This window comes from Mobula birostris, chromosome 5 (assembly GCF_030028105.1).
Source record: "Mobula birostris isolate sMobBir1 chromosome 5, sMobBir1.hap1, whole genome shotgun sequence".
In the NCBI taxonomy this organism is placed as follows: domain Eukaryota; kingdom Metazoa; phylum Chordata; class Chondrichthyes; order Myliobatiformes; family Myliobatidae; genus Mobula; species Mobula birostris.
Genome location: NC_092374.1, coordinates 86,684,732 through 86,706,901, shown reverse-complemented (window position 1 = coordinate 86,706,901; position 22,170 = coordinate 86,684,732). Strand labels below are relative to the sequence as shown.

The 22,170-nt window shown below is 43.0% G+C and overlaps 2 protein-coding genes across 3 annotated transcripts in view; both read left to right on the top strand.

The window, feature by feature from the left end:
* The window catches only part of slc25a11 (solute carrier family 25 member 11), a 37,474-nt gene extending 22,072 nt beyond the window's left edge, over positions 1–15,402 (top strand). Inside the window, exons 5-9 of one of the 2 annotated variants that reach the window (XM_072258331.1) lie at positions 2,095–2,185; positions 4,113–4,212; positions 7,083–7,134; positions 7,703–7,862; positions 12,413–15,402. In XM_072258331.1, coding sequence (XP_072114432.1) covers positions 2,095–2,185; positions 4,113–4,212; positions 7,083–7,134; positions 7,703–7,858 — 399 coding nt within the window. In that variant the 3' untranslated portion in view covers positions 7,859–7,862; positions 12,413–15,402. Of the gene's footprint in view, positions 1–2,094; positions 2,186–4,112; positions 4,213–7,082; positions 7,135–7,702 lie in introns of both variants that reach the window. The other variant, XM_072258330.1, reaches the window with a different exon arrangement.
* A 102-nt stretch (positions 15,403–15,504) lies between these two features.
* The window catches only part of LOC140197839 (ephrin type-B receptor 3-like), a 55,099-nt gene continuing 48,433 nt past the window's right edge, over positions 15,505–22,170 (top strand). The window contains exon 1 of the mRNA XM_072258329.1: positions 15,505–18,983. The gene's annotated coding sequence lies outside the window, so the exon portion shown is untranslated. The remainder of the gene's footprint in view (positions 18,984–22,170) is intronic.

Sequence of the window (22,170 nt, the reverse complement as noted above, 5' to 3'; positions counted from 1 at the left end):
AAAAGTTTGGGCACCCTGCATGGCAGTGCTTAGTTAACACTCCCTTAGTAAGACAGCTTGTAAATGCTTTTCGTAGCCAGCTAAGAGTCTTTCAATTCTTGTTTGGGAGATTTTTGCCCATTCTTCCTTGCAAAAGGCTTCTAGTTCTGTGAGATTCTTGGGCCGTCTTGCATACACTGCTCATTTGAGGTCTATCCACGGATTCTCAATGATGTTTAGGTCAGCGGACTGTGAGGACCATGGCAAAACCTTCAGCTTGCACCTCTAGAGATAGTCCATTGTGGATTTTGAGATGTGTTTAGGTTCATTATCCTGTTGTAGAAGCCATCCTCTTTTCATCTTCGGCTTTTTCACAGATGGTGTGATGTTTACTTCCAGAATTTGCTGGTATTTAATTGAATTTATTCTTCCCTGTACCAGTAAATGTTCCCCGTGCCACTGGCTGCAACACAAGCCCAAAGTATGATCGATCCACCCCCGTGTTTAACAGTTGGAGAGGTGTTCTTTTCATGAAATTCTGCACCTTTTTTTCTCTAAACATACCTTTGCTTATTGTGGCCAAAAAGTTCTATTCAAAAGGTTCAAAGGGACATCTAAACAAGCCTGATGCATTTTGGAAACAAGTCCTGTAGACTGATGAAGTTAAAATAGAACTTGAGGGCTACCCCCAACACAATCCTCGGACTGTGTTGTTAAAAAGTTCAAAGTAAATTTATGTAGATGTGCTCAATGGTTGGGAGGGCTTTACTCTTGATGTACCTGGCCATATCCAGTGCCTCTTGTATAGATTTTCAGTTCAAAGGCATTAGTGTTTCCATACCAGACCATGATACAGCCAGTCAATATACATCTGCAGAAGATTGCCAAAGCTTTAGTTGTCATGCGGAATCTCCACAGACTCATAATGTGCTGCGTACTTTCTTCGCAATTGCACTTTCGTCAAACTCAACCTGACGATTGACAGAGCATGATACCAGTGAAGTAGCAGTGATCTGTGTGCAAGGTAAAGGCATGGAGTTAACAGCACAGAAACAGGCTGTTCACCTCAACAGGTCCAGGCCAGTGTTAACTCTCCGTGCCCCACATATCCTACTTCATCCCATCCTATCAACATAGCCTGCTAGTTCGTGAATGTATCTAATTTTGTGTTAAATGCATCTAAGCTATTCAACTATTGCATGTAACACACATCAAAGTTGCTGGTGAACGCAGCAGGCCAGGCAGCATCTCTAGGAAGAGGTACAGTCGACATTTCAGGCCGAGACCCTTTGTCGACTACCTCTTCCTAGAGATGCTGCCTGGCCTGCTGCGTTCACCAGCAACTTTGATGTGTATTGTTTGAATTTCCAGCATCTGCAGAATTCCTGTTGTCAACTATTGCATGTGCCCACTTTGATCCTCACAAAATTATAATTTAAAGTCATTAGACCTTCAGTGACCGCCAGGTGTGTCATTCCTTTTTAGAATCTTGGAAAGCTCTTAAGTAGCTGGGCATGTTGATAATGAGGCTGTTCTTGTCATCTCTTGACAGTGTTTGGGTGGTGATTCTGCAGAAGTAGCCTGCAGTCACTAAAAGATTGATTACATAAGCACTTGGAAGAGAAAAGTGCACTGTAACGTCAGACAGGGTGGCTTAGTGGGTCATGCTCCTTCTTTTCTCAAGTCAGTGGCTTGAGTGGGGGCAGTCAACACCTCCCACCCCTGACAGAAATCTGAGCTCAAAAGTATAGCCAGCTGCTGTAGGGCTATGAGACCAGACTGCTGTCTTCCAGGTGAGGTGTTAAACTGTGACCCTCCTCACTAAGTGAAAGTAAACAAGAAGAAATTAAGTAAAGGGAACACAAAGCCATCACTAGTCACTCAGTAACAATAAACATCAGTCAGTCCTCACATTTGTCGCATTTCTGTTCATGGGAGCTTGCTGTTCATCTACTGGCTGACATGTTTTGTACACTACCACACAATGATGGGTTTTTATGGGCATGAAATTTGTTAGAGTATTCTAAAATTGTGTGAGGTACTAAAGATGTGCATTTCATTCATTCTTTGGGTCAGAGAGACTCAGACTCTCACTTGTCGTTTTCTTTCCTCCAGGGTTGTGTTCCAACAATGGCACGAGCTGTGGTGGTGAATGCGGCCCAACTGGCTTCCTACTCTCAGTCCAAGCAGTTCCTTTTGGGTCTAGGTGAGATATCTTCCTCTGTACGGCGTGCCTCTTGCTCTCCCTGGCAGTGGGAAGCCCTTGTTGTGATAGAATTGCTGCCTCACAGTGCCAGCCACCTAGGTTAGTTCCTGACCTCTGGCACTGTCTGTGGGTTTCCCCTAGGTGCTCCAGTTTCCTCCCACATCCCAAACACATGCACGGTTGGTGGGTTAGTTTGCCACTGTAAATTGCCCCTAGTGTGTGAGTGAGTGGGGATCTAGGAAGAGTCGATGAGAATGTAGGGAGAACAGAAAACTGGATTGATGGAGGATTAGTACGGAATGTGTGCTTGATGGTCGGGTTTGAGTCCATCAGCCAAAGGACGATTTGAGTGATGCTTCTCTCTGATGTGATCCTGTGTATTGAGTACCAGTTTGTACCAAGCTTGTCTGTGGCATAGTTCTTTCCCTGGTTCCCATGGAAGGTGGGTGGTGGAACGAAGTGCAATGATTTTATATTCTTTGTCTACTGGCTTCTCAGGCAAATATTGTGCTTAAATTTAGTGGCTGCAAACTAGCCCTTAGTCCACATGCTACTTCACTGGTTCTCTTATGAGCACCTCACTTACTCCCAAGTAGCTAATGGTAAACATTGGAAACAGAATGTGGTGGAAATGCTCAGTATATTGGGCAGCAATCTGGGATGAGGTGAAGAGTTCATGTTTCGGGTTATTGGACTTCCATCTCAAACCTGAAATGTTGACTCTGTTTTTCTCTCTCTGCCAATGGCTGCCTGGCCTGCTGAGTGTCTGCCTTTATTGCTGATTCACATCAGGTGCCGTTTTTTTCACTCCTTTCGGTGACAGCATTGCTAGAAAGATCCCAAACCTCTCTGTCCTTCATATCTTTGCTGAAAACCTCTCCTTTTAATCAAACCGTCAATCATTTGTCTTAAAGATGGCAGGTAGGGCCAAGCCTGAGGAAATTCTAGTGGAGACCCGCGGCAGTCCTGCTGTGCAAGTCGTTCATCTGCGCCTGGGTATAGAGGCAGAAGACTAATTGAATCATCTAGTTGCTAGTTCCCTGTGAAATTTTACTCAGGATAGCAATTTTATCTTGTGGTCTTAATGTTGTTTATTTATTCGTTATATGCTGTGTCTTATGACATGGGCGTTCATGGTCTTTCCATGACCATGGTTGTCTTTGGTAAATTTTCTACAGAAGTGGATTGTCATTGCCTTCTTCTGGGCAATGTCTTTACAAAACAGGTGACCCCAGCCATTATCAATACTTTTCAGGGATGGTCTGCCTGGTGTCAATGCTCACATAAACAGGATGTGATATACACCCGCTGCTCATAAGACCATCCACCACCTGTGCCCATGGCTTCATATGACCCTGATCAGGGGGAGTTAAGCAGGTGCTACACCTTGCCCAAGGGCGACCTGCAGGCTAGCAGAGGGAAGGAGAACCTTACACTTCCTTTAGTAGAGACGTATCTCCAGCCTGCCACCTTTAATATCATATTTGGATTTATAAACACAGAAAGTGCCTTATGATATTTTATTATGTTAGAGAGGTTTTAGAAGTGCATTGTTAATTTAACAGCAATTAAAATCTTTTTGAGCAGCTCAAATATTGTACAATTTGCTGCAATGAGATTTGAATTCTCAGATACGGAACAGTGGGTGGACACAGAAAACACAAGAGATTCTTCAGATGCTGGAATTGCAGAGTAAAACACACAAAATACTGTAGGAATTCAGCAGGTCAGGCTGCATCTGTGTAGAGTAATAAACAGTCAACATTCAAAGCCAAGACTCTTCATCAGGACTGTGTTGTAGAAGTTGGTTAGAGGTCTGACAAGATATTCCAAAGAAATATATGGTCATTTTATGTGTTCCTAGATTCAGTGTTTTGTACTGAATGGTGAAGCATTTCTGAATCATGCTTTTTTTTTGTGAACCTAGGTTACTTCAGCGATAACATCCTTTGCCATTTCTGTGCCAGTATGATCAGCGGGCTCGTGACAACAGCCGCCTCCATGCCAGTCGACATCGCAAAAACTAGGTGACAAAACTAGCTTTATGTTCCTAAAGCGATCGAAGGTGCCAAGATCACTCTCTGCCCAACCTGTTTACTTTAGATGCGAATCTGAATTGTTGGATCTTTGTTTATTTTCTGATCCTTAGGGTTCTTCCAGGAATTAGGAATGATGAACAATCTTAATTCTAAGATTTCTGTTTACTTTAAAGAACAAGCAATCTTATAGATACTAAGCAAATTAAATAAAGAGCTGAGAAACTATGCTAAAGGTATAAAGAAGAGGCCAAAATGGCACCTCTGAAAAACCTATCACTTTTATAAGTAAGAGGAATAAACTAGTTAATAGATTATATAATTAAAACAATTACATCACATGGGTAATATGCTACTTAGCCAAAGGAAGATGAGAATGGTGATAAACTACTATAGCTACTATATTGCTTTCTGCCAGTAAGGGAACTGAACCACCATGTATGTGACAAATACATAAATTTGTTGGAAAGTACAAATCTTATAAAAAGCATTGCTATAAAAAAACACTGGTTTCCAACGGTATTGTCCATTCTGTGGGAGGGTGTGATGGCTCATTATAGTCATTGAATCGTAGAATCATAGATTGACGCAGCCCTTCGGTCCAGCTTATTCATGCTGACCATAATGCCTATCAGCTAATACCATTTGCTTGCCTTTTTTCCATTTCCCTCTAGGCCAAGGGTTCCCAACCTTTTTTATGCCATGGACCAACGCTATTAAGCAAGGGGTCCATGGAATTCAGGCTGGGAACCAATGATCTCTGCCTTGTACAAACATTGGGAGAAAAAGTCACCCCTTGAAGCCTGTTAAAATTTTTCCCCTCACCTTAAGTCTATACCTTGTAGCGTTAGACTCTCCTATACTGGGAAGTAGGGTGGCGGGGTGGAACTACATCCCCTGCAAAGGTACTCCTTCCCTCTGCTACTCTGCTAGCCTGCAGGTCAGTCTTGGGCAAGGTGTAACACCTGCTTAGCCCCTCCCTCCCCCCCACCCAACCGATCAGAGTCACGTAAAGCCATGCGAGCGGTAGTAGATGGTTGTATGAGCAGCTGGTGCATTTCACAAATTCTGGTTATGCGATCACTGATGCTAGGCAGACAATCTCTGAAGAGTATTGATAATGGCTGGAGTCACCTGTCTTGTAAAGATACTACCCAGAGAAGTGAAATGGCAAACCACTTCTAGAGTTAAAATTGCCAAGAACAATCATGGTCATGGATAGACCATATCTGCCTACGTCATACAACACAGCACATGATGATGATGATGATGATCTTTGGAAAAAGGACTGTGACTCCTTACCCTACACCCTTTGTGCTTTTGTGTATACCCTCAGCCTCCTACACTCCAGGGGAAAACAATCCAGCCTCTTATAGCACAAGCCTTCCAGTCCCAGTAATGTCCTCGTTAATCTTCTCTGGATCCTTTCCAGCTTAATGGCAACTTTCCTATAGCTGGGTGACCAGAACTACACACAGATAAGCCCTTCAACCCACTGACTCCATGATAAACATCCACCACCCATTTATAGTAGTCCCATTTTTTATTCCCTGCACATTCCCTTCAAACTCCTACCGGATTCTACTATTCACTTACACACCAGAGCAGGGGTTCTCAATGAGTCAGGAAGCATCTATGGAGAGGAATAAGTGGTCAGTATTTTTGGGTCAAGAACCTTCATCAGGACTGGATAGAAAGGGGGCAAATGTTTCCTCCAGCATTTGTATGTGTGCGTGTTGCTCTGTTCTCCACCATCTGCAGAATCACCTGTGTGTAAAGGCCAACCCAAACTGCTGTAGAAATGGAAGCAGAATGAAAATAAGTATACAATTCGAGATGGGAGAGCGAACAGGAGAGGAAGGTCAAGCTGGAGTAAAATATGTTCCGATTGTGGATCTTCTACTACAGGGGTTGGCAACCTTTTTGTCTCTGTGGGCCGGATCGCGTATTAATGAGTGGACTGTGGGCCAGATAAATGCCATAAAAAACTTGAAATAGGGGAATTATCTATTTAAATACATCTAGTTATGTTTTGCCTCAAATTAATGAATAACACATGCTAGAAAATCATTTGTGCTTAACCAAGAATGCCAATTAGTAATCAAAGAACTCAGTTTAGTTTTTCTGTCCCACCATTGCTGGTGCCCTATCAGTCATGATGCCAATTAGTTTCGACACATTAAGTTTCATTTCTGACATCATTTTCAGCAAAGCTTCAAAAATGTCTGCCCCAGTAACCGTGTCCTTTGTAGGAATTAATTGAATAAACTCTTCAAAAATTTGAAAAGTTGTGGTCACTCCTCGCACAAGCACTGCAACTTGAGCAGTGAATCTCAAGTCTGTACTCTCATCAAGCGAAATTTTTTTAAAAATCAATTGGTTGCAGGCATCCCTTAAACAACTTTTAACATTCTTATATACCAATGTTTGGTTTGGAACAAAACGGAACCTGGGTCAGTGTAACAAGACGCCATGCTTGTCCACCAGTGTGGTCGCGTAAAGCGCTCAGAATAAGGAAAGATCGCTCGTGGGCCGGATAAGCATAGTATCTCAATACTTGCTTGTGGGCCGGTCAAAATACCTTCACGGGCCATAGGTTGCCTACCCCTGTTCTACTATGAAAGGCATCTTCACTAAGTCTTCTCAGGGTTTTTCCAAAATCCAAGAACTTGGTAGTAAAGATATTTCACATAGCCACCTCTGGGTGGTCCTTACTGGGCAATCGGGGTTGAGAGGGTTTATTTTTATATCAGTGTATTTTAATACTTTGTTCCCCCTCTCCCCTCCCTTAGCCACTCTTCTCCACTTCTGTTTAAGCTGGAGATTGCAGAGGAGTTAAAGTTATTTTGTTTACTTCACAGGATTCAAAATATGCGGATGATCGATGGCAAACCAGAGTACAGGAATGGATTGGTGAGGAACCCTGTTTTATTCTCAGTGATATCACAATCAGGGCTGAGGGTTTATACAGGACTTGGACAGTAACGCAAAATGCTGGAGGCACATCTATGGAAAATAATAAACAGTTGATGTTTCAGGTGGAGACCCTTCATCAGGACCTGAAGAAGGGTCTTGGCCTGAAATATTGACTGTTTACTCTTTTCCATACATGTTGCCTTACCTGCTGAGTTCCCCCAGCATTTTATGTATGTTGCTTTGGATTTACAGCATCTACAGACTTTCTGGTGTTTGGGATTGGACAGTAACTGTTGGTTCAACACTGTATCCACCATAGTCCTTAGATTTTGTTCTTGAAGGGAATGACCGGCTTGATTCTGACAGACTGTTTCTAGAGCTAAGAGGCGTTGTTGTGTCAGAGAGTGAAGAGGCCGGTGTTTGGAATTCTTCAAAGAGTGATGGATACTCATGTTGTTAGGCACAAAGGGTAATGGACACATAGTGGGAAAATAGGGTTGACAAGATCAGCAAGGGTTCAAACCCAGCCCTAAATTTCTTTTGTTGTTTCTCATTTGTCTCCCAGGACGTTCTCTTAAAGGTCACCCGACACGAGGGTGTCTTCAGCCTCTGGAAGGGTTTCACTCCCTACTACGCACGCTTGGGTCCACACACGGTCCTCACCTTCATATTCCTGGAGCAGATGAACAAATATTACAAGCTCTACTTCTTGGATAAATAAAATGGTGACTCCTTTAGCCTCTGCTGCCAGGGGTATAAACAACGTGTGAGTGGAGGGGTGGGTTAGGAGGACAACACATAACCAAATCTACTATTGACCACTCAAAAGGTTAGGTTGATATTTTACTTTGCTTGAATGTCGAGGGTTAGAAGCCCATTGTCTGTGTGGTAATGAGAATGTGAACAAGAGTGCACTGTCCTTTGCCCTGGGGAAACACTCCATTCCCTGAGCACAGTTCAAAGAGGCAAAGATGCATGACCCATCCATCCCTTAAACCTTTTTGAACTTTCAGTTACATCATGGGTAATTTGCCTCAATGCTCCAAACCTTAATTAACATCATCAGATTATCATATTGCTGTTTGTGGGAGCTTGCTGAGCATAAAATAGTTGACTTATTTCCCACAATGCAACACTGAACTTTAGACTTTCCCTCATTGGCAGTGGGATGTATTGGGACATTCCAAAGTTGTGAAAGTTTAGGCTTTTATCCCTGCTGAAATACTCTGATCGGTCCCAAAGTTCCAAACTTAACCCCAGGTTCCCTGATTCCCAGTCCCCTCATCCCACCCCAGTCTCAACCGCTTCTTCAGATACCTGATAGACTCTTGTTGGGGAATTGCTTCCTGATTGCCTTCATTAACAACTTGAGCAGATCAGTTACTATAACATTATTACAGCGCCAGGATCCAGGTTCAATTCCTTCTGCTATCTGTAAGAAGTTCGCACATTCTCCCTGTGAGTTTCCTTTGGGTATTCTGGTTTTCTCCCACATTTCAAAGACATGCTGGTTAGTAGATTAATGCGTCTCATCAGTGTAATTGGGGAACACCGGCTCGTTGGGCCAGAAAGGCCTGTTACCATGCTGTATCTCTTTTAAAAAAACACAACTCTCACTAATCATGCATCCCCTTGTTCTAGCCCTTCCATTCAAGGGGATCTCCCAGGACTAGGCTCCTTTGAAGATGAGAATTGGAGATGTATTGGGAAGGAACCCTTGTTGTCTGAACTCTTAGGTTTTGGTGGCCTGCAGGGTGGAGGTGAGGGGCAAAGGAGGTAGAGTTTTGGAAAGTTGTTCATTCTACTATAGTGAATATTTACAGGGATCCCATCTCCTGTTCCCATTGTGAAAATTGACCCAGTAGCCAGTCACCCAGTCTTGACATGCTGAGATCCTCCAATACTCCACCATCATGAAAGTTACAGTCATAGACTTCTACAGAAACAGGCCCTTCAGCCCATCTTTTACATGCCAACCATTTTGCCCATCTACACTAATCCCATTTGTCTGCTGTTGCTTTTGCTTGTCTGAAGCCTTGGACTAGTGGTCAATCAGGACAAAGACCAGTGCCTTTGTCCCGAAGCCTACCGTTGGGTTGGGCAAGTTGTGGGTAGTGGTGGCGGTGGAGTTGGTAAGGAATGAGTGTCACCCCCTTTTCCACTGTTCGCCACTCTGGCTCAAGATAGCAAGTTTAAGCAAAGTCACACTGGTACCACTACATCAGCCTGTTGTAAATGTTTGATCATTCCCAGCTGTTCCTCCCCTTTCAGTTATTCTCTGCGTGGACACACAAGCTTCCAGTTTAGTGGGTTTACAATCAATTCCTGCTCTAGTACACAGTTCACTGAGCTTTGTGCTTGGGAGTACAGGTCTTCCCCCTCACCTATTAACAAAGACAGCAGTCCCCAACTTCCGGGCCACGGACCGATACATTGCCGCAAAGAATGCAGTGGTGTAGCGGTAGTCGGAACGCACCCAGCACATCTTTAAGAAAAAAGCCGAAATAAACAAGCTAATTAATTAGGTGCTGCCTGGCATGTAAATGCATCAGACAAATGCCAAGAGCGAAAGCACAAGGTCCTGAATCCAGCCAACATAGTTCTCCAGGTCATTGAAGCACACAGACCTCCAAACCCTACTCCAATGTTGTGGTCTGTTTGGAGGTCAAGAGATCCGCCAGCTTATTTCACAGATCCCTCTCCGCTGGCCTTATCTAAAAGACTGGTAACCTGCACCACTGCATTCTTCGCAGCAATGTATCGGTCCGTGACCCGGTGGTTGGGTACCACTGAACAAAGAGATAGTCTCTAAAGAACTCATTGTTATGCAAGCTTCTACAGCAGGAGATATGCCAAACATTTAACTTGTATGACGGATGTTGCAAAAGAAGGTCTTTGATCTCCTCCTACCCAAGGTATAGTAAATCAAGTGTACTTGTTTTAACAAGTCAATCATTGCCATGTGGGTGAGCTCAGGTCCTCAAGAGATTACTTATTGCCTATTATGCCACTGACATGCAGGGCAGCAATGAAGATCCTCCATCTCTGTCTGTCCATATCTTCCCACATACATATAGAAGGATTCTTCATTGTTGTTTCAGGAGCAATTTTTTTTTTTTGACCAGTCAGGGTTGTTAGCCCTGAGCTGAACCCCGGAACCTGGAGGACCAGTCTGCCCTCTACCCTTTGACCTAGTGTTGGCACGTGGCCAAGTGATTAAGGCATTCGACTAGTGACCTGAAGGTCGCTAGTTCAAGCCTTGGCTGAGGCAGCATGTTGTATCCTTGAGCAAGGCACTTAACCACACATTGCTCTGCAAGGACACCAGTGCCAAGCTGTATGGGTCCTAATGCCCTTCCCTTGGACAACATTGGTGGCATGGAGAGGGGAGACTTGCAGCATAGGCAACTGCCGGTCTTCCATACAACCTTGCCCAGGCCTGCACCCTGGAAAACTTCTAAGGCACAAATCCATGGTCTCATGAAACTAACAGATGCCTATACCCTTTGACCTGTTTGGCATGAGTGACCCTACCAAGAGCGAAAGCTGAATCCAGCCAACATAGTTCTCCAGGTCATTGAAGCACACAAGCCTCCAAACCCTACTCCAATGTTGTGGTGTGTTTGGAGGTCAAGAGATTCGCCAGCTTATTTCAGAGATCCCTCTCCTCTGGCCTTATCTAAAAGACTGGTAAATGTTACTGGCTGTTATAGATCTGTGTTTCAAAGACAGGTCAAGCAGATGTTTTCCCTGCCCTTCGTTGCAGCTAACAAAACTCTCGATAAGCATCAAATTGAATTAGAGAAAACCTTTTGCTGCAGCAGAGGTTTAAATAATTATTCCCTTACCTTCATTTTCCCTAAATGTTGCCAGAACTAAGCAGCTTGAGTTAATGTAGGGAGACTGGATAAGTTGAGGCTTTTTTCCCCTCCAGAGCGTGAGAGGCTGAGGGGTGACCTTCTAGAGCAAGGGTTCACAGCCTTATTTATGCCATGGATACCTATCATTAACCGAGGGGCTCGTGGATCCCATTGGATCTATTGCTCCAGACATCTGGCACTTAGCTCTTGGTAGGGTCAGCCATGGCAGTAAGGTCAAGAGGGAGGTTCCAGACAAAGAGCAATTCAGGCAAGACCTCAGCAGTGGAGCTGGCGGAAGATGATGATACATCACAACAGTAGTGAAGGCTGAGGAAGGCTACAGCAGTGATGAGTCCCCAGATGTCTTGCATTCCATGTCACTGAACCCTGACCCTAATCTGTCAAGGACCATGTGGCAGCTGCTCATGCATCAACCTCCCCATGTAAAACAAAGTCACACACAGGCATCCTTCATTAAGGGAACCCACGATAACATCCCAGATAAGTGGATCTCGGATCAGCCTCTACAGCCACCTGAGGACCCACCAATAGAACATCATACTCAACTCAAGTGATCTCACCTCTTCTACTAATTCTAAAAATTCATTAAATCATGAGGGACTTAGATGAGGTGAATTGACATAACTTTTCCTTAGGTAAGTGACAGCAATAGATTTAAGCTGAGAGTAGTGAATTTTTAAGGTTACCTGGGGAATAACTTACCACCAAGGGGGTGATGGGTATTGGAACAAGCTGCCAGAGGAGGTTTTAGAGGCAAGTACAACAGGCAAAATAGGACCAGCTCAGTGAGGCTCCTTTGGCTGAACAGGTTGAACCTCACTCACCATGTTTGAACTGACGAAAAAAGACCAGATTTACCCAAGTTGCTCTTTTCAGTCCAACCTTCAGTAGGCCTCTGACGTCAATACTTGCTCAACCTGCGCAGCCAGAAACAATAGGCCTTACCTGAATTTGCTCCTTTTATGCTCTCTTGTGCGCGCGTTCGCGCTCTCTCTCTCTCTCTCTCTCTCACACACACACACACACATACCCCCCCCCCCCCCCCCGGTAGTGCTGTGACACTGATACTCACCATGCCTGAGCTGCCAAAAAAGACCAGAGTTACTCAAATCTCCTCTTTCTATCTTCTCACTCTGACCTTCGATAGGCCCCTGATGCTGACACTTACACCTCATATTGTATAAGTCGATGGCTTCTAACCAAAGCAGAGCAGATAGAGAGGTAGCATGGACAGACAGTTTCTTTAGTTAGTGAGTATGTGTGTGTGTGTGTCTTTGTGTCTAGGGGATGGAATGGAGGTGGGGGGGGCAGCCTAGGAAAGGAAAGAGCTGCAACAGCAGAGCAGGTGGTGGAGATGGCAGAGTTTTTCCATTTAAGGTTTTTTTATTTTGTAGGACATGCATCAACCAAACTCTTCATCTCACATCGGGGTTAGCGACATGGTGCCTGAGGCAAGGCACAGGTTGGAATCGGTCACTGCATTGTATGAACGTTTCTGTAAGTTTAAACAGCAGGCGGGTCGCATTACATTGGGGAAATCAAAATTACTTGGAATTGTATCCTCCAAGTAAAGCGCAATGGCAAAAGACATCAAAAGTAAGATATGTTAACAACATGTTTAGATAAGTTTAATATATGTAAACCATTCAAATAGTTAAGACACCTTAACCCACAAATACCGCTAATGGTACCATTGGAAGCTTCTACCAGCACGACATTTACCCAAGGGGTTCAAGGGCTGAACTTGTTTAGGAGTCAACATCCCTTGTATCAATACCTTCCTTGAAGTCTGTCCTAACTCATGTGCTTGCTGTACTGATCACACTGTGCTTCTCAGAGATGGAGGATCTGGAGTTTGAGAGTCACTCCGGGCACTTGAAACCATCATTCAGTCATTCCCTGCACCACAGGATTACTGTGTTGGCAAAGGTATCTTATCAACTGTGAAGATGGACTGAGCTTCCCATCTGCCCTTTCAGATGGATGGAAAGGAACTCATGATGTTATGGAAGAAGAGCAAGAGCAGGTTCTCTCTAGTATCTGGGCTGATAATTAATCCTCAACCAACATCACTGTCTTTTTATCAGAAATTGCTGTGCGCAAATTACCTGCCACAGTTAGCTTCATGTGACAAACAGAAATAGTTCTTGTTAGCTGTGATGCACTTTGAGGTAAAGAAAGGTATTGCATAAATGTAAGTTCTTCCACGTGCATTTTGGTTTGACACAGCAAACTGCTGTAGGGACTCAACATTTCAGATTGACTGATACTAAGACCTGAGCAGAATTAGGCCACTTGGCGCATTGACTCTGGTTCACCATTCCATCGTCTATGGAAAAGAGTAGATAGTGGACATCTCAGGCGAAGGTCCTGAAGAAGGGTCTCAGTCTGAAGTGTAAACTTTACTCTTCAATAGAGGCTACCTGGCCAGCTGAGTTTCTGCTGCATTTTGTGTGTTTTGCTTGAATTTCCAGCATCTGCAGATTTTCCCTGGTTTATTCTGATTTATTATCCCACTCAACCCCATTTTCCTTCCTTCTCCCCATAGCTTTTGAGGCCCTTACTAATCAAGAGCCTATCAGCCTTCGCTTTAGATATACCCAGTAACTTGGTCTCGACAGTTACCTGTTGCAATAACTTCCACAGATTCACCACCTCCTGGCTAAAGAAATTCCTCCTGATCTTTCTTCTAAAGGCACATCATTCTATTCTGAAGCTGTACCCTCTGGTCCTAGACTCTCCCACTATAGGAAACATGCTCTACATGTCCACTCTATTTAGTATGTTCAACATTCGATAGGTTTCAGTGAGATCCCACTCATTCTTTTAAATACCAGTGAGTACAGGCCCAGAGTCATCAAACAGTCCTCGTATGCTAACCCTTTCTTTTCCAGGATCATTCTCCTGAACCACCTCTGGACTCTCTCCAATGCCAGCACATTTTTTCTTAGATGAGGAGCCCAAAACTGCTCATGAAGCTTCAGATGCAGTCTGACTAATGCCTTGTAAAGCCTCAAAGATACAGAGTCTCAACCAGAAACATCAATCTTCCCTTCAGCTCCACAGATGCTGCTCGACTTGCTGAGTCCCTCCAGTAGTTGTTGCTTTGCTCCAAATTTCCACACTTGTTGTCTGTTGTGTCTCTCTTAGATTTGGTTGCTGAGCTGCCCTGGATGGTTCTCTACCATCCTAGAGGTTGGGGTGCTTTCACTCCACACAGAAGTGGACCAGGCTTGCACAGAGGTGATTCAGATCTGGTAACCCCCAAGATGAATGTGTTCCACAGGAAGTCACCCTAGTTGCCATGGTATTACACACCTTCATTTTCTTGTGTTCTATATAAATGCTCCAGGTTACTAATAATGTGCTTTACTGTACCCCAGGAGGTGCGTCGCTCACTGAATGGGGTGAGTTGGGAAAATTCCTTCCTCCTCTGTGCACCTCCATTTGTACCATCAAAAATCAGACAACAGGGTGTGTGAAGAATAGAAAAACACCGCCTAACCCCATCCTTATCAGCTGTTGACAAGTTAAAAGAGGGCTGGATCCTCGCCTTGAGAATAAGCTATCATTCTGACTGCCAAGATTATGTGTAGAAGAGTGATTATTTATCAAAGGAGTAGAGACTGAAGAATGGGTTCTGGGATCTTAAATTGTTTTATTATTGTTACACCTTCTGAGGTACAGTGAAAATCTTGCATATCAGATTGATTATTACAATAGTGGATTGAGGTTGTACAAGGTAAGACAATAACGAAATGTATAATGTGTTACAGTTACCGGGAAAATGCAGTGCAGGTAGACAATAAGGTACAAGGCTGTGGCGAGGCAGACTGCCAGGTCAAGAGTCCTATCGTAGTAGGGGACCGTTCAAATGTCTTAGAAAAGGGATAGATGCATTCCTTGAGTCTGCTGGCAAATACATTCAGATTTGTATCTGGTCCCCTGTGGGAGAGGGGAGAGAATGTTGCCATAGTCATTAAACTTTGTTAACCATGCAGCAAGCATTGAAAATGGTCGTCAGTATCTGTGAACATGTGAAAGAACTAATGCTAGGTCACGGTCTTGAACCTTATCTCTGTTCCTCCATAAGTACTGCCTCATGCACTGTGTATTTCCAGTATTTTTGTTGAATGTTTCCAACACTTTGCGATATCACACCTCAACTTTTGACCCGCCCCACCACCATCAGACTATTGTATTTCTCTGTCTGGGAGAGTTCCAAGTGAAAATTCTGTACTGCTGTCCATGTTCCCTCTTATCTACAAGAGGTGCCATGGACATTTTTAAACCAATAGTGATATTAGACCTGCGACATTTGATTACACAGTAAATGAATGACTTGGAAGGAAAATATTTACAAATAAATTAATTATTGCTTCAATGTGTCAACTTTCTATGGTACCCTGCAGTTGTTCAATGTTGGCAATCTATGTCATGGAATGGGATTGATAAAATAGTCATAGCACAGCATAGAAACAGGTCCCTTGGCTCAACTTCATGCCAACTAGGATGCCCGCTTAAGCTACTCCCATTTGCCCATGTTTGGCTAATAACCCAAACGTCTCTTAAATATCATTGCACCTGCCTCAATGGCAACTCATGCCATATACAAACCATGTGTTTCTACCCTCTCTTTCTGCACTACATATTCATATATATATATATATATATAAAATTAAAATTATTTAAAATTGTAATTTATCATTTTTTATTATTATGTACTGCTGCCACAAAGTGACAAATTTCACGGCATCTGCCAGCAATATTAAATCTAATTCTGAAGAAGCTGCCTCTCATGGCCCTTTTAAGTCTTCCCTGTTTCACTTTTAAACTATGCCTTCTAGTTTTTTAATTGCTTCCCTGTGGAGCAAGACTGAATCCATTCACCGTCAGTCTGTCTGTCATTTGTTTTATATAGCTCTTTAATCAGTCTCCTATGCTTCAAAGAATAAAGTCCTTAGCCTCCAATGTCTCCCTAAAGCTTGGGATGTTGAGCCCTGGCGACATTATCATTCTAATTTAGGTCTTTCCTATAACAGGACGACCAAAGCTATATATTATACTCCAGATGTCTTGTTTAACTGCAATATAACATCCAGCTCTTATACTCAATGGCCTGACTGTTGAAGGGTAGAGCGCCTAGCACCAGCTTCACAAGCCTGTCTACCTGTGATACAATTTTCAGTGAGCTCAATACTTGTGCTCCACAGCTCTCCTCAGGACCTTACCGTTTATATCCTACCTTGGTTATCCTCGCCAAAATGCAATACCTGGCACTTGACTGAATTGAAAGCCATTTGCCAATTCTTGGTTCACTTACCTAGTTGATCAAGGTCTGTCTTAATTCCTGATCATTTTCTTTGCTGTCTCGGACAATGCTATCTGAAAACTCAGCAGTTGTCCCTAACTTCATCAGGGACTCAGCCCAAAATGTCGACTGTTTATTCTTTCCCATAGATGCTGCCTGGCCTGCTGAGTGTCTCCAACATTTTGTGTGTGTTGCTTGGATTTCTAGCATGAGAAGACTTATTTGGTATTACCTCCCACATCCCCATTACCTTGAAAGGATAAGAGCAGTAGGCACAGGGGAGCACCACTGGTTACATGCCGCTATTAACCGAAGAAATTTATTGGCCATTCCATGATCATGGCTGTGCCAGATCCCTAGTGTTCTCTGCCTAACACCAGGAACAGCTTTATTGCACAACTCAATTTAATAGCTCCCTAATGCCTTCACAGGACCAAGCAGTGATATAATTCCAAACTGTCCCGGTGAGTGACAAATGATTAAAACATCTTTCCATCCTCTACTCCATAGCTGGGTGCAGTTAGCACAGATAATAGGATGACTCAAAACCTGGATTAGTAGTGCAAATTTGCTCAATGTGAAGAGCAGGGCTGAAGATTAGCTTATGAAGACAGACTCTGGAACTTTATTCTGCTGGGGGATCTAGAAAATTCATTTTCAGGGTCAAGAAACCACGAATGTGAAATGGAGCTCACCCATTAATTCTGGTGTGTATTTACGATAGTTGGAGCATCATGAAACATCTCCCTCTTTCCCCAACCATTGTCCTGTTGCATCCTTGCCTGGGATTAAGGATAAACTATGCACCATATACTTTACATTTATTAGGTACTCACTGTAGTGTGTTCACACAACATTCAACAATTACAAAGGATTATATAAAAATAAAGAGGTTTAAGGATGGATATAGAATAAATTGTGCATATATATATAAATACCAGAATGCATTTTATCAACCCAATACATCACAGGTGTTGCAATGTGAACAAAGTCACTGGAGAGAGGCTGAAGTTAGTGGATACAGAAGTGGTTTATTGAACAAGAATGAACAGCAGGCATCATATTGAGACTCCTTCAAAGAAAGAGGTCTGTTCGACCCAATATTACATGATATTTTATATGCTGAAGATCAAAGGACAATTCTGTATTTATAATGTATCTACAATGCTTTCTTTGACTTACACACAACTTCCACAGCTCCTTCTTTGCACGCATAGTCTAGTTTTTCAATTAAGTGGTGTCCACAGTTTAAGGAACCTATGGTGCAGGGCTGCATTTTAAATTTAATCTACATTTCACATTCGGGTCTAAAGATTGGTTGCTGAAGTTAATATTTTGCTATATACCCTAAATCCAGAATAAGCCCTAACAATGGGTAAAGCCCTCTCGATCATTGAGCACATACAAATGAACCATCGTCAGGCTCTTGAGCAAAGGGGATGACTATACTCACTTGCCCCCATCCATTGAGATGTTCCCACAATCAATTATCACTCTTTATCTCATTATCTCATGTTCACTTTATTTATTGCTATTTATTTAAATTTGCACTATTTGTTGTCTCCTACACTCTGTTATAGTTACTATTCTATAGATTTACTGAGTATGCCTACAGGAAAATTAATCTCATGGTTGTGTATGGTGACATATATGTACTTTGATCATAAAATTGACTTTGAACTATTTACAATGTAAGCAGCATTATAAAGAGTAGTTTGAAGTGTTTACAGTGCAGTAGCATGATGGGAGTAAAAGATAGTGGGAGAGGGCCTAAGTAGAATGGCTAATCAGATTAACTGCCTGGGGAAAGAAAAGATAATGTGACATTTTAATAGCCCTATAGCACTTTCCAAAAGGGAGTTTTTTAAAAAGGCAGTTTGCAGGGTGGGTAGTGTCCACAATTACTTTTCCCACCTGCCCACTTATCCTGGACACATACAAGTCCTGCAGTGATGGTAGACTGCAGCCAAAACTCATATGCACAAAAAATATCTTGTATAATTCCTCCTTCTCCTTCTGATAAAAAAAAGTTTTCCCTCCCCTACTCTTCCATTCCCCACTCTGGCCTCTAATGTCTTATACGACTTCAACATAACATCCCATTTCCTGCACTCAATACTTCAATTTATGAAGACCAATGAGCCAAAAGCTTTCTTTACGACCCTATCTACCTGTGATGCCACTTTCAATCAATTATGAACCTGTATTCCCAGATAGCTTTGTTCTACCACACACCTCTCAATGCCCTACTGTTCACTCTGTAAGACCCACCCTGGCTGGTCCTACCGAGTACAAAACCTAGCACTTGTCTGCATTAAATTCCATCTGCCATTATTCCAGCTGATGCAGATGTTTCTTTAATAACAGAGCCACTTGTTTTTTTTTATTTTGTATGCTTTGGAAACAAAATTCTTTATGATACTGCTGCAGAGAAGTGCCTGCTATTCGACTGATAAGTCTTTCACACTTCCTGTTCTACAAAGAAGATGCTGAGGAGTGTTTTCCTCTTGTCAATCTTGTAAAAGGACACTTTTGTCCAGAAAGTCATGCATTTGTCCTGGTTTCACACAACATAAGTGCACATACTTCACAGTTGGGATCACGAGGGAGCATTTGTGGAATAATTGAAAGCATCCCACTGGAGGACGTACCTGGTAAGTTTGAATGCATTCAGTGTTTTGGTTTAAATTGGCTCCTTGTAAGGAAGATGGTTATTGGGAATTGTTCAGTGCTGGGTAAAAGCACAAGAGATTCTGCAGATGCTGGAAATCCAGAGTAGTACACAGAAAATGCTGGAGGAACTCAGCAGGGTCAGGAAGCATCTATGGAAAGGAATAGAGTTGACACTTTGGGCCAGTACTCTTCACCAGAACTCAGCCCAAAATGTTGACTCTTTATTCCTTGCTATAGATGCTGTCTGACCTGCTGAGTTCCTCCAGCATTTTGTGTGTGTGTAATTCAGAATCGTAAGTTTTATTATCATTGACACAGGTTGTGAAATTTATTGTTTTGTGACAACGGTCCAGTACAAAGCATAAAATAATTACTTCAAGTTACAATAAATAATAAATACTGCAAAAGAGGAGTCACGCGATTGTGTTAATAAGTTCATGAACCTGACAGCAAAGGGGAAGAGGTTGTTCCTAAAGTCTTGAGTGTGGGTCTTCAGGCTCCTGTACCTCCTCCCTGATGGTTGTAATGAGAGGAAGGAATGCGTTGGGCTCCGAGGATCCTTACTGATGGATGTCACCCTCTTGAGGCACAACCAGTTGGAGATGTCCTTGATGGTGGGAGGGTTGTGAATGTGATGGAGCTGGTTGAGTCTACAACCCTCTACAGCTTCTTTGGATCCTGTGCATTGAATCCTCTATAGCAGGCAGTCAGAATGCTTTCCACTGTTCGCTGGAAATTTGCAAGTCTTTAGTGACGTACCAAATCTCCTCAAACTCCTAATGAAGTATGGTCACTGCTGTGGCTTCTTCATGGTTGCATCAATGTGTTGGGCCCAGGATAGATCCTCTGAGATGTTGACACCCACAAACATGAAACTGCTTGCCCTCTCCACTACCAGCCACTCAATGAGGACTTCCTGAAGTCCACAGTCAATTCCTTTGTCTAACTGATGTTGAGTGCAAGGTTCTTATTGCAACATCAGGCAAACAGCCTGCTTACTGAAGCACCACTCTATCCCGTTCCTGCAAGCTGCCTCATCACCATCTGAGGTTCTGCCAACAACAGTGGTGTCATCAGCAAATTCAGAGAAGGCATTTGAGCTGTGTCTCGCCAGACAGTCATCAGTGCCTATTAGTCCAAAACTAGAGGGCATAGATTTAAGATTAGAGGGGAATGATTTAAAAGGACCTGAGGGGCAACTTCTTTACACAGAGGATGGTGCAGATATGGAACAGGCTACCAAAGAAAGTAACATGAACAACATTTAAAATACATTTCAATGAGTATGTGGATAGGAAAGGTTTAGAGGGTAATAAGATTAGCTTAAATAGGCATTTTGCTCAGCATGGGTGAGTTGGACTGAAGGGCTGTTTCTGAGCGGTATAACTCCATGATTAATTCAATGCAGGCACACAGACAATGGAATTCATTACCACAGACAAATATGCAGGCCAAGTTATTTGGTATATTTAAAGCAAAGGTTGATGGGTTCTCGATTAGGAAGGGCATCGCAACTCAGCCTCGTAAAAACATATCTGTGCTGTGGGAAGAACGTGGGGGACCACTCACAGAATCTTTCCTCCAAGACAACCACTTGAAAAAGTGGTCACTGAGGCTCTGACAGAGTATGGCACACAAAAAAAAATCTAATAATCTGGAAGATCAGCGTCAAAGGTCCTAAGGATGTTGGTTTATTTGATGTTTATTTATTTATTGAGATACAGTGTGGATTAGGCCCTTCCAGCCCTTCAATCCATGCTGCCCAGTAACCCCCAACTTAACCTTAGGACAAATTACAATGACCAATTAACCTACTAACCAGTACGTCTTTGGACTGTGGGAGGAAACTGGAGCACCCGGAGAAAACCCATGCATTCCACGAGGAGGATGTCTGAAATGAACTCTGATACCCCTAGTTGTTATAGTGTTGCAGTAACTGCTACGCTACAATAAACCATAAGATATAGGAGCAGAATTAGGCCATTTGGCCCATTGAGTCTGCTCCAGCATTTCATTTCTGCCCCAATCTCCTGCCTTCTCCCTGTATCCCTTCATGTCCTGACTAATCAAGAATCTATCAACTTCCACTTTAAATATACCCAATGACTTGGCCTCCACACCCACTGTGGCAACAAATCCCACAGATTCATCACTCCTTGGCTCAAGAAATTCCTCCTCATATCCGTTCTAAAAAGATGCCCCTCAATTCTGAGGCTGTGTCCTCTGGTTTTAGACTTCCCCAGCATAAGAAACATCCTCTCCACATTCACTCTATCAAGGCCTTTCAATATTCCATTCAAGTCAAGTTTATTGTCATTTAAGTATATGCATGTACAGTATACAGTCAAAAAGCAGTGTAATACACATAACACACACTAACTTATGTATGTAAGGATAAAATCTACAGATGAATCACACATAAATAACAAATTCATAAGTAACAAACAGAAGTGCATAAATTAAGTAGTGTAAGGTACAGAACAGATTAAATGGTGACACTTTAAATGTGATTCGGCAGGGTGTTCAGAAGTCTAACAGGCTTGGGGGGGGGGGTGAAATCTGTTTCCCATCCTAATCGTTCTTGATTTTATGCATCGGAGTCTCCTGCCTGATGGTAGAAAGTCAAAGAGGGTGCTGGATGGATGGGTGGGATCCTGAATAACACTAAGGGCCCTGCGTACGTAGCACTGCTGTGGTGCCCAGTGACAAGGTCGCTCATGGGAGACTCATCCAGTAGATTAAGATGCATAGGAATCTATGGTGAATTTGCTGTTTGAATTCAGAAATGGCTTGTCCATAGAAGACAGACAGTAGTGGTCGAAGGGATTATTCTAGCTGGAGGCCTGTAATTGATAGTGTTCTTTGGGGAACAGCACTGGGACCTCTGCTATTGGGAGTTTTCCTGTACCTATCACACCTGTGGCTGACCTGAAACAATTTGCAGCCAAGTGTTATAAAGGACACACAGCACCTTTCTGTACACAGCATATTCCCACAAAATAGCAACGTTAATTTGACCAGATCACCCTTTTTAGAGGTGCAGGCACTGACTAGGTGTTTAGTTTTAACACCACTGTCCGTGTTCCTCTCAGCTGAGAGAGCAGATGTGGGGCTCAGATGAACATTGTTTCCAATGGTGCTGTGCTCAGAGATGGACAATCACTTTTA